The sequence below is a fragment of the Sander vitreus genome, chromosome 21, assembly GCF_031162955.1.
Source record: "Sander vitreus isolate 19-12246 chromosome 21, sanVit1, whole genome shotgun sequence".
Lineage (NCBI taxonomy): Eukaryota > Metazoa > Chordata > Actinopteri > Perciformes > Percidae > Sander > Sander vitreus.
Genome location: NC_135875.1, coordinates 12,775,632 through 12,788,350, shown reverse-complemented (window position 1 = coordinate 12,788,350; position 12,719 = coordinate 12,775,632). Strand labels below are relative to the sequence as shown.

At 40.8% G+C, this 12,719-nt stretch overlaps 1 protein-coding gene across 1 annotated transcript in view; it reads right to left on the bottom strand.

The window, feature by feature from the left end:
• LOC144536296 (cone cGMP-specific 3',5'-cyclic phosphodiesterase subunit alpha'-like) overlaps window positions 1-8,311 on the bottom strand; it is a 29,024-nt gene extending 20,713 nt beyond the window's left edge. The window contains exons 1-10 of the mRNA XM_078279357.1: window positions 8,224-8,311; window positions 7,539-7,765; window positions 7,300-7,407; window positions 6,270-6,425; window positions 3,812-3,865; window positions 3,188-3,332; window positions 2,230-2,357; window positions 1,715-1,908; window positions 1,271-1,394; window positions 1,075-1,146 (exon numbers count right to left, since the gene is read on the bottom strand). Of these exons, the coding sequence (XP_078135483.1) occupies window positions 1,075-1,146; window positions 1,271-1,394; window positions 1,715-1,908; window positions 2,230-2,357; window positions 3,188-3,332; window positions 3,812-3,865; window positions 6,270-6,425; window positions 7,300-7,407; window positions 7,539-7,727 (1,170 nt within the window). The 5' untranslated portion in view covers window positions 7,728-7,765; window positions 8,224-8,311. The remainder of the gene's footprint in view (window positions 1-1,074; window positions 1,147-1,270; window positions 1,395-1,714; window positions 1,909-2,229; window positions 2,358-3,187; window positions 3,333-3,811; window positions 3,866-6,269; window positions 6,426-7,299; window positions 7,408-7,538; window positions 7,766-8,223) is intronic.
• Between the last annotated feature and the right edge of the window lie 4,408 nt (window positions 8,312-12,719).

Below are 12,719 nucleotides of genomic sequence, written 5' to 3'. Positions count from 1 at the left end.
TGACAGAGAGTGTTTAAAATACAATGCAGGGGTTAAGTTTCACGGATCTTGTGATCTAGTCCAGTGGTTCGCAACCTTTTTTAACGCCCCCCCCCCACCCATTTTTATTTTAAAACATTTTAAGCGGTAAAGAGAAATAATTGCTTATATTGTATGTGTGCCAGCTTTGCTATCTTGCCCTTGAGTGAGGAGGGGTCCCAATGCCCAGGCTGGGAACCACTGATCTAGACTCTCCCCCAGCTCAGGCCAGGCAGTAGTCAATGTGTGCCAGGAGCTCCCTGTGGCGGCTGGTGGGGTAGGGCGCCCGACACTTTGGACACTCCAGGAAACTCTCGTCCAGGAGGTTGGTGACTTTAGAGGGAGATGTCGGACCAGGCGGGTCGTTGATAGTAAGACGCTCAAAGTTGTTGTAAGAGCTGGGCTCTGAGAAACGGCTGTTTGGCTGTTTCTGAAACACAAAAAACATTAGATTCATTTAGCAGATGCTTTGGCCCAAAGTGATGCATTAAAAAACTATCGTCAACTCTCATAAGGGCAGAATAATACTTTCAATTGCAATTCAAATACTATTACATTTTTGACATAAACCTTTCTAACTGACTGAAGTTGTATTTTTGAAAGACGTAATGAATTTGTGGTTATGATGTCCAGTTACACTTACAGCAGACTCCAGTTTAGCAATCTGATCCCGGGCCTTGCGAAGCTCCTTCAGTACTTTATGTAACTGGTGCTGCATGCTCTGACGATCAATCTTTTCATTCTCAAAGTCCTTGGCAGAGAGTTGGATCTTAGGAAGGGTAAAAATTAAATGAGGAGTGAACTCATTGTACTTGAATTGCACAAGCCGGATCAGTATGGATGTCTAAAAATGACTAGAACTAGTCACTCACAATATAGTTACAACTCAATGTGCTTCATACAAAATAATAGTTCTGAGCTGATGGATTTTCCACCTACACGACAAACATTGAAATTGTGTAATCGCCAATTGCTGACCTCAGCGTTTGTTTTCCACCATTGGATACAGATTTCTGCTTGTGTGAACTGTGCCTGCAAGTACATTTACAGTGTTACCTGTTGCTCCAGCGCTGCGAGTCTCCTCTGTTCTTCATTTTGGCTCAGAAGAGACTTCTGCAGCATATTCACCTGTGAGGCCACATGATCAGTAAAATACATTCCCATTTAAATCATTTCCCATTCAAATAAATCTGGAATCAGATTTTATTTTAATATTCTCAGATATCTATTGACAGTGAAGGCGATGTGTTACCTGCAGTAGAAGTTCAGCAGATCTCTTCCTCTCCTCCTCCAATCTGATGTCCATATTCTCCAGTTCCATTCTCATCCTGTCTGACCGCTCAGATGACGCCTTTCTCTCTTCGCACACGGCATGTCTGGATGCCAATGTATTTTGCAATCCACATAAATATTGGGAATAATCCGGTTCACTTCTATAGTGCTTAAAAAATACTGGTTCGAAAACCTATGTTCTGCCGTTATTATTAAAACATTTATAAAAGTTATTGAGCTCTGTGTTTGTCAACCTAGCATAAGGTCAGTAAAACATTTTACTATTTTTTGGCATTATGTTGCTGACCAATGAGAATTTAAGAAAGTTAATAATTAATCTCCAGTTGGGCCTTATCTAAATCCTAGGCCTATGTATTCTTTGCACCAGGCAGACGCTGATTTCTACAACAAGAGCAGACTTTACCTGTTGCCGAGTCGCTCTGCCTGCAGCTGCATCTTGGCCTCCTCCAACTCTTTGCTCTTCTCTTCGTACTGCCTCAGAAAGGACGACAGATCGCGGCACTTGTCCTCATACCTGCTCTGCAGCGCCGACATCTCCTCCTGGAGCCTGGAGACCTGCTCCCTCTGAGACTGCAGCTCGGCCTGAGCTTTCAAGGTCTGCACAGCCGTAGAAACCCACCCCGCCCGCAAAGTTTCACAACGTTGTCTACTTTTGACCCACTTTGAGTATTTCTTTCTCCAAAACAGTGTGACAAGTGAATTATAAAGATGCCTAAATCCATGGAATGTAGAAATGTAATGGGGTTAGTGCAGTTGCATGCAGATTCAGTGCTAACCCTTTCATAGGGAGACTGCAAGGTGCAAGCAACACAAGCCACAAAAAGTAGAATATATGACTTAATTAGACAGAACCCGGAATCCTAAAACCTGGAAATTAACTGAGTAAATGGTAATTAAATGAAATCCTATAACATTTACCTGTTCCCTCTGCACAACGAGCTCCTGCTGGCTTCGGGTAACCTGATCTTTTTGCCTCTCCAGGTCTTTCTGTACCCCCAACAGCAACTGCTCATAGTGGCTCTTCAGCTCAACGGCCTTTTCTGGACCTGCTGAGTTGGCAGGAGCTGGCAAAAGAAGTGGAAAAGTTCGTAAGCAAATTGAGAAGCTAATCTGAAATATTCATTGCAATAAAAATGTAAACTTTTCAGTACTTGGCATCGTCTGTGTTGAGGATTTATAGAAAGTTTTGTCAATTTATAGTCAAAGCCAAACAGTCCAGAGAGCTGCTGTTGTTACTAATGATTTTAATTCCAGGATTATTTCCCCATCTAACCTTTCCCCCCCCCCATCTCCTCAAAGTCGTCTTCTTAAGGCGACAGGCTAAAAAAAAACTAATATCTGAATCAAAACTGCATAATTTCCCCTTATTTCCCCCTTTTCATGTTCCACACTGTGTGCATCAGAGCACAAAATTAAGCATTTGTGAAGTTCAAAGTAATAACTTTAATTTTACATTTCATGAACATCTGTAGTGAATAAGTGGAGAATGTGAGAAATAGCTGATTCAATAGGGCTGCACAATATGATGAAAATGGTAAATATCGCGATAACGATATTACTTGCGATAAATAAGCAGATATAAAAGGTCTACTCAGTTCTGCTGCTTTCAGTATTCTGCTAAAATACAACAAATTGCAAAACAAATGAAAATAAAATTCCAAAATTCTTTTATTGAACTAATTTATCATTGAACATAAAAAGGCACCACTAAAAGAAAATAATGAGTTACATTTTAAAGTGCAGTTTTCTACTGATAAAAAAAATGTCCGAGTGTCTTGGTAATTGTCGCAAAGTTTCGCGGTATGTTTATTGCGCCAGTTAATGTTGCGATAATGATTAAAGATAAATTGTGCAGCCCTACTATTCAATTCCTCACCATGTGAAGTGGCCTCTTGTTTGGTTTGTTGCTGCTTTGCCGGGGCCAGCTCCAGCTCCAGCTCCCGCGTGCGGGCGAGGATGGACTGGACGTAGGCCTCTCTCTGCTGGTCGTACATCAGCCACTGCTGGTTCTTCTCAAGAGCCTGGCGTTGAGAAGCACAACCCAGACACTCACAAAACTACATTCTGCATATTTGAATATTAGACCTGTTCAATTCAAGGTCACGCCTGTATTTTTTTTCCCTGTAGATAACCGCTTCGTTTAGTGACGAGGGTTTTTAAAATCGATAACTACTATGTGGCATTAAATAATCAAAATGTTTTCTTCTATCCTGGAACGTAATACCCAGTGTGTCCTTGGTTGATAGTACCCATTGATATTGACATAAAAGTGGGTGCTAGTCAATGAATGATGAATTTCAGAAAAACTTTTCATTTCCCTGGCCCTGAACGGAGTATAATTAAATGAAATACTTCAAATAAATGGCACAAGAGCTAGATTTTTTTTTTTTTTTGGTACAAAGCTATAGTACAAATGCCTTTTTCAAAAGTGAGAAAGTATATACTTAAAAATTACAAACGGGCACGTACAAACACACAGTAAATCATTGAATGAACTCACGTCTCTCAGTTGATCTTGCACCAATGCCAAATCGGCAGGAGGCAACTGCCCATTCTGTAGAGAGAAAAACACATTTTTGGAATAAACCCAAGTCTAAGACTAAATAAACTTATATTTTCAGTATACACTGGTTTCTAAATTAAATGGGTTGGATTAGTTTTAATTAGCAAATTGTAATAATCCAAACTGTGCATCGAAAAATAATCCAATATTCCACAACACAATTCAGCCACAGGCTTAAAATCACTTGTAGGCCTCCTGGTTTAAATGATTCATCTTCTTCATTTTTAATAACGCAGAAAAAAACACGCACACTGGAGCAAGTGATCAATCTATGCACAACTTTTACTTTTAACGTAGACTTGTCAACGCTACCCAGGGCACCTAACCCTAGAGCCAATTCCTCGACATCCATCCGTAGAAGACCCGTCTGTCATCTCATAATTATGTCACCCTGACCCTCAGGTTGAGATGTCTGATCCCACCCAACGCCTAAGCTCAAGCAAACCCTTCGCAACACAGTGGCCATCTTAACGATCATCTCTGTGAGCTCTCACACACCCAGACAATCATCATGAGCTGATTTCCAGATGGATTTAAATGTCCCATAAACTAATCCTACAAATACGCTTTTGTGAAACCAAGAGCGAGAGAAAGGTTTGGTCAGGGTCAGCTGGTCAGATTATTTCTAGTAATGCAGAAGGAGCTAAGGCAAGGGCTTGCGAATTTCCCTGGAACATTGCCAAAAAGACAGATAGATAGACAAGGAGATCCACCTGCAGACACTGATTTTAAAAAGAGACTATATGTTTATAAATACCAAGTATTCCTATCCATTTGTATCCATGCTCTGCATTTTAATACTTTCCGACTGAGTCTGAAAGTAGCGACTTGAAAACCAAAGCAGAAAAAAACATTTAGATTCAAAAGACTAAGTATTTCCAGTATTCTGGTGACCTTTATGAGGAACGAAAACAAATCTGTATCTTCCTTGTGTTTATATAAAAAAAAAAAAAAAAACTCCTTTCTTCTTTATTCACACCTGCCTATTGTTTTGGCTTTAGCCACAACTGAAACAATAATGTGACTACAGGGACTATGTTTTTGGTAACACTGTTTCGATTAAGTACTGATTTTGAAGGATGTGAAACACATGGTTATAATAAGAGCTTTTAACTGATTTTAACATTTGATAGGGACATTATATTGGAGGTATAACTTTGAATTGGGCTTCACTATGGGCCCCAAAAACCCCGAGGTATGTGATCTGTGAGTCTTCAGCCATCCGAATATCCCAAATTACCATTTCATTTACCAGTAGCATTTGATTTGGCCACATCTTCCTCTCCAGAAGCTAAGGAGAATCCTGATGAGGGCCTGCTGCGTTCAAATCATTAAAAGGGTTTGACTGGAAATCAGTGCTGCTTTTTGATACGAAAGGAGAGTCTACAATTGTGAGGAAGTGTCAACCATAGGTGTAATATTAAAATCATACAATCCTACAGAGAAAGTGTCACTTAGCCAAAGTTATTTTATCTTTCACAAGTGATGTGTTGATGTACAGGTATCGATGGCTGAAAAAGAGAACCATGGAAAAAAAAAAAACACATTTAAAATGTTTCATTTTGTGCCATGTATTAGTTTTTCAAGGTAATGTCGGCAGCTGAGGAAAACAATCAGGTGTCACAGTGCCACCTAGTGGACAAAAGAAACAACTGCGCCTGCATTTCCAAACAAGTCTCCTTTCAATGCACTTTTACTGAAAAAAAAAAAAAAAAAAAAAAAAATCTGTTTCTGTTGAAACTTAAATTGAACCTGTAAAACGTAACATGATATTTCTGTTTGGTGCAATAGCTACTGATCAAAACAGGTGCCATGGTTGTTTAAAAATGTCATACCAATTTTGATCAAGTTATACATTAACATGTTCCTTTAAAGCACAGTCTTGTTAGTCAGACGCTAGCGTTGCTGGAGCTCAAGTCAATTGATCGCTAAACTGGAATTTGATTTGTCACAAAACATTATTGTTCAACAAAAATATGTCAACTGCATCAGCACAATAACAAAATGAGAAAACACAAAATATCAGACAGAGGATATTAGAACCGGTGGCAGAGGACAGAGTTCTAATAATCTAAGTTTTCTCCATTCACATTTTTGTCACTCACTTCCTGTAATACAATTATTTATAATATCCTAGGGCTAGTCATCAATAACTAAAAATACTGAATAAGCACTTTAATCATCAACGTCATGATACCATTGGTCTTTTAATGACCTGTGCCAGCAAAAGTAGTCCAGACATATTTAAAAGCCAACTACAATATTAAAAGGGTACACATTACCAATAAGATAACTGGTTATGTGGGAAAAGAGACAAACTTCAATTGCAGTGCAAACTTTTCTAACTAATGAGAACATCTATACAGGTATAGGGGCTATAAATTGGTCAACCTACCACCGCCTGTGTTTGCAGGGACTGGCACCGGGCAGAAACAGTGGCCAGCTGGTTTTTCAGGTCCCCCGTCTCCTGTGACAAATTCTGGAGCAACGCGTCTCTCTGCTCGGCCTCCTTCCTCCGCTGCTCCAGCTGGGCCTGCAGTGACGCTACCACCTGAAATACACAGCAATATAAATAAACCAAACACCTTGACTAGCCTCCACAACAACCACACCAACGCTTAACCTTTGTTCATGCAGGGGCAGTTTGCTGCGGATATTTGCTCTTCTACCAAGCAATCATCTGCTTCACACAGTAAAGCAGTCTGCTGGCATTGCCCACTGAGCAGCTCTGGTTAAAAGCACTTTTGTTGATGAACGAGAAAGAAGCAAGTGTGATTAAATCACATTACACATTCACAACGTCTGGGAAAACAAATGGCCGATATTCCATTTACCAGAATGCCAATTCCAAGTTTTAGCCTGATGGCATTGTGACTAGCCTAAATTAAAAAACAACAACAATTTCTTCAACAATAGAAGAGATTTCACAAGGATAAGCAACGGCCTCAAATAGACAGCATTGATTCACCCAGCAGTGTCAAAAACACAGACCCACAACAGTGAAAGATAGTTGGTTTATAAATATCAAGTGAACAGCATACACAACATGTGTTAGTATGCAGTTTTTGCAGGCTGTCTAAACGTCACTTAGCTGAGCAGCTGTCAGAATAGGATAGAAGCTATTCTCCCCCCCCACTGTTTTTATGGCAGCTCAGTGGGATTCTAGTATGATTTTTTTCCCCCCCGTTCTGACAGTTGTCTACTGCCAACAATACATATGCCACCAAGTCAATGCCAACAGTGCAACCAATCTTCACAAGTTGAGGAGCACTTTCAAAGACGCATCTCCTCAGCCTGGGAAGAAAACTGTTGCCTCAGCATGTCCACATCTGTCTGTCTGTCTGTCTAGATGGACATATATCTACTGTATATCTATTTCTATTAGTCATATATATTTCTGCAGAAATGTGTCATTGTTTACATACCTCTCCTCCTTTAGCTGACAGATGCTGTCTCGTCGTTTCAAGTTCCTGCTCTTTAACGAGCAACTGCTGATTGTTTCTCTCTCGCAGCGTCTCAAGGGAAAGAATCCTCTAAAATAATCAACATAAGATAACATATAGCTACACATTGAAAACACAACATACAGGCAAAAGACAGGCAGGCAGGGGATTCTGAAGTCAAACCTAAAATTGCTCAATGCACCTTTAGAATAAATGTTTACCTCCAGCAGCTTGCTTTTTTCTGAGTCGGGTGGTTTGATGTGTCGTTTGGCCATCTCATCAATCTTTTTCCTGAGGTGAGCATTCTCCTTTCTGACTTTCTCCAGCTCTGCCTCAGCCTTGAAGCCAGAGCTGCTGGATTTGAAACCCAACCTGGTGACGATGCTCTCTTTGGCACCTTTAGATGTCATGGCTGCTTGCTTGGGTGTTAAGGAAGTAATCTGGATTTCTAAAGGAAAAACAAAGAAAACACACATTTCACTTGTGTTTTTTTATGTTAAATTCACCAGATGTATTGAGTTATATTGACTGAAATCGATTGGACAATAAATAATCAAACGGAATGGAAAGTTCGAAACAGTAAAGGCTTATGAAACATCCCAAATAAACTATAAACAAATGCTGGCATACAGACGTGCTATTAAATAAACATAAATATGAAATTATGCAATCGGCTTTACAGATTACTAGTGCAAATTGATAGAAAATAGACACATTTGTCGCTAACATCTTTTAAACGGACCTCTCAAAAATAAAATTGACAGTTCTTGAACGTTACATACGTCCTCGCACCTGTTTTTGGTTGAACGTTTTATTAAACAAACGCTACATGGCTTTACATGCACGCTGTCTATTAATGAAAACAAAGATTACCGGCAGTGATAAATACAACATATTTACACTTACAGATAAAGCGGACTGCAGATATCCCCTGACACTAGTGCGTTTGTAACAACAAAACCGTCTTCTAACCAAACGCTTTCGTTTCCTGAAGTTTGAATTGTAGCGCGTTGACGTCATATCCGTGACTTGCGGTGGGGTGCGTGTGTTTACTTGAGCCGGAGTGTCTCGAAATAAGACGCTGGGCGGTGCACTGTTGAAAATAAAGCGTTTGTTTAAAAGTTTTCTCCGATGTAATTTAAAATGCTATCATATGGAACTATTTTCCATTGCTTGCTATAGCTTTAATAATCAAACGAGTTAGGAAGTCGGCTTTTTCTAGTCTTTAACGACTCTCAAATCTATTACACCAGACTGCCCGTTGCACTGGATAAAGCGAACACACACGGAGGAGAGCACTAGATGAAGCGAACACACGGGGAGCCACCCAAACTGGTTTGTTGTGTCTGGATCATAGACTGTATGGATCACGATGTAACCACACATCATATTGGCATACCATACCATTCTTTTGAACAATTATTTAAAGCTACATGTATAAACTTATACATAAATAAATCCCTCTCAATCATCCCTTACTCACTAATACTCAATCATTACCCACTAGAAGTGTGTGACAGTGACTGTAGTACCTGCACAGACCCTGCCCTTTGCCTGTATTTTCTTATTTTGATGTGTATGTAACCAGGTGCCATATCGTAAGCACACATCCAAGTAGAAGCTACGGAAATTGCAGATACAGTGCCAAAAGAAATGCAAATATAGTGAGGTGAAACACCAAGCAGACAAAGCTTTCCAAAACGAGAGCGAATCTGGAGTTGGCTTTCGCCTGCTGGTGAGCACCGTTACCCTCATTAAGCCGGGGAGGAGGGGCCAATGTTGAATGTTGTGTTTACAAACCCCAACCACAAATCCTACTCCTTGTGCCTTTAATTATAGTCATTCGGGTTGGCTGTGTTCACTGTACAGCAGTAACTTCCAGCTGAGGAACAACAATAACGTGGATCAGTATGAAGCCTTAGGCTACTGCTTGGTCAAAGTGCATCCCAAGATGCATTTTGTTCTTGTACCATCAAAGCTAAAGGTATCTCCCTGGAGAGAAGTGGAGAGATGGAGACATACTCCTTGATATGGAGCACCAAAGCTCCAGAGCCAGCTCTCACATGCTAAAACTGGTAAACTCTTCCCACCAGGTCCGTCCAGCTAGCTAATTAAAGACTGCAGGGAGACCACAGCATGACAAGCAACATGTCTCCAATTGAAATTAGCTATGCAACCTGTATAATTTATCTGGACTACAATGTTAAAGATGTTTCTTCCTTTTCACCATTCAGTGATTCACAGAGCTGTCAGACTCTCAGTCTGGCCCCAGGTTGTCTCACCAGGGCCATGGAGGAGCTTGGCTCATGGATCAGTCTCCTGGTGAGCTCTGTTTGCATCATCAGCAGAGCACAAGCAGCTCCACCACTTTGCAGCAGACCTCATGCTGCCCTGCAATCGACTGGCATTGCCGTTATCTGAGCTGGATCACTGAATGACCTGTGAGAGGCACCCTTTTTTCATGGCTTACACCAGCACAGCACTGTACCAGCGAAACACACAATCTATCAGTCAGTGCAAGAGATTTTGTGGCCCGTAGAGAACCATAAAGTATAAGCCAAATCACATTGACATTTCTGTGTCTGTAGCTTTAAATGCTATTGAGGAGGAGAGAGGGGGGGCAAGGTGGAGGGTGGGGGTGTGGCCTTGACCAACTGCCATGCTTCGCTTGTTTTCAAGCCATGATGTCTCTCTCTTTCTCATGGACGGGCCAAATTCTCTGGGCGGACAAATCAGAGAAAGGGGAGGTAACCTTCCTCCTTATGACGTCATAAGGAGGTGATTCCAGATCGGCCCATCTGAGCTTTCATTTTCTAAAAGGCAGAGCAGGATACCCAGAGCTCGGTTTACATTCATCGCCATCTGTAGCCACTGGGGGACCATAGGCAGGCTGGGGGAACGCATATTAATGTTAAATAAACCGAAAGTGAAGTTTTCATGCCATGGGACCTTTAATGAAATCGGGCTGCAGAGGGTGCATTATAGTTTCCTCCTACATTCAAAACACATAGAGGTCAGGTTTGTAATATGAGTATCAGTTTAAACAGGTAGTCTGTGCACAATGTCTCCCAGCCTCATGCTGGAATTGGTTACTGCCCCCTGCAACCCAAAAAAGGATTAAGTTAAGTAACAGAAAATAAGCGTTCTCAGACCAACAACTTGGAAATCTTACACAGAAAAAACAAATAATGCAAAGTAGGAATTTCAGCATTAACAGTATGTGCAAACCTGCAGCAGTACTACAGCAATCATAGCAGCAAAACAAAGTGAGATTAATGATCTATTCATGTGACATTCTAATTCATTCAAATTTACAGATGTTTACAAACACTTTGAACGGGCACATCAATTAGCACTTAACAGAAATACAGACTGGCAGCACAACACTGTGGAAGACTATCACAAGAGTTCATTTTGCCACTGAAATGCACCTACTTAACAGTCTGCCTTCCCAGACAGAAAATGAACGAGCTTGTTAAATGTTGCAGTTGCTGACTTGTCCTGCCTGCATGACTGAGCACCCTTTACATCTCTCAGTCTTCTTCAATGTTGTTCTTCTTTGTAGTTCTTTCTGACTGGGAAGGCAGATGACATACTGGCTGATCATCACAGCATGAGAAATGCATAGATTTTAAATTTGACACTGTTTTATCTTAGCAGCAAATCTTAAAAGGTCTTGAAAACCTATTTTCTTAAACAGCTTCTCTCCGTGAGTAGTGAGATTCTACATGAACACTAAGTTTTTGTTATTTCACATGAGAGACTTCTGTTTGGGATGTCGAGTTCTTCTCACCGGTTTATTATTTGCAATATGTTTCAATAAACCTGCATTTCAAATTGAACAATGTCAAAGTCTACAGCGTAAAAGTGACAACAACAGCCTAATCTACACTACTCAAAACTGCAACGCATAACCTTATGTCAGATCTCACGCTGCTTTGGTTTAAGCTGCACACTGAAAGGCATTAAGCCAAGCATAAACACCTCAACAAACAAATATGATATCTGCGTTTGTTTAACAGAATTCTCCATCTGCCATTTCAAATTGGTTGGACTTCGGACTATAACATGTTTTATTTATTTAATTTTTACATTATGCAAGGTGCTGGTATCTTAGCGTCACTGATGGGAATAAACATTAAAAACTACAATGATGATGGAGGCATTGGCTCACGAAACATCTGGTCTAGGGTGCACATTTAAACACAGGGATCCCTAAGATGTTCCAAATTCCTAATTAGAGTGGCAAAGGATGATGTTTTCTATACGTGAAAAGGAAAACATTACCAAAAACCTACAAATCAGAACCCAATCAGTAAACACAGTATTGAATTAATCAAGCAAATCATATAATCTCTATCTTCTGGCGTTACTACACATGAACGAGATCTGTAAATGCAGTGCAAAACAATTAAGCACTCAAACACATCCAATGTATACCGACAAAAAGCATATACAAGTAAAATGTTTCATGTTCAGTCAGTTTGGATGTAAAAAGTCCATATAACTTCCTGTGTCAGAGCTTGAGTGGATGTACCGTATGGGCTGGAGTTAGTTGTGGCAGAGACTTGTGACTAATATAATCAACAGTTGCTTTCAATTTTTTTTTTAATCACTTTCTCTCCCTTTATTTCTTCTTCCCTCTTCATCTCTTAGTCCAGCTTTCTCTCCGTCCTCTCTCTCTCTCCCCCATCACTTCACACTGTCCCCTTTCCTTCTCTTTCATCACTTTTGCTCTCACATCTTCCCCTTCCTTCTGACACACTCTCTTCCATGATGTTCGATAGACTTTCCACAGGCACATCACAAAAATGCTCACTGTGTCAGACCCGGTGAGGCCAGGTACGAGATTGTGGAACAAAAAGCAGACAGGAGGCAGAGAGTAGATTATGTAGGTTTTAATTAAGTAAACACAGTAATAGGCAGCCAGGAAGAGCAACTTGGTAGGCAGTGTAAACTCAAAAAGTTAAAAAAAACACGGCAGAGGTAACAGGCAGGGCTCAGTCCAATAACCAAAGTGGCAAAAACAGGCAGAGTTCGGTACACAGGTAGGCAGGTAGGCAATTGGTCCAAGCAAAGGTTTCCAAGAAGGTAAGTCCAATATCCAAGTCCAACAAAAAAAAGCACAGGCTTAGGTAAAAAAAACGGAAAATCCACTAGAACAAGAGCAAAAGCTAGAATCCACACTGAAAGATGTGACAATCTGGCACTGCTTAAAAAAACTATGGCTGATGAGGAGAGTGGCAACCGGTGGCAACAGGTGTGGCAATGCAAGCGCTGATGATGGGCAACTTCCTTGTAGTCAACCGGGAGGATAGAGGGAAAACCCGGACCGGAGTCCAGGAATAACAGAGGCATGACAGGTCTGTTGTCCCTGGACTCCAGAGGCATGACAGGTCACA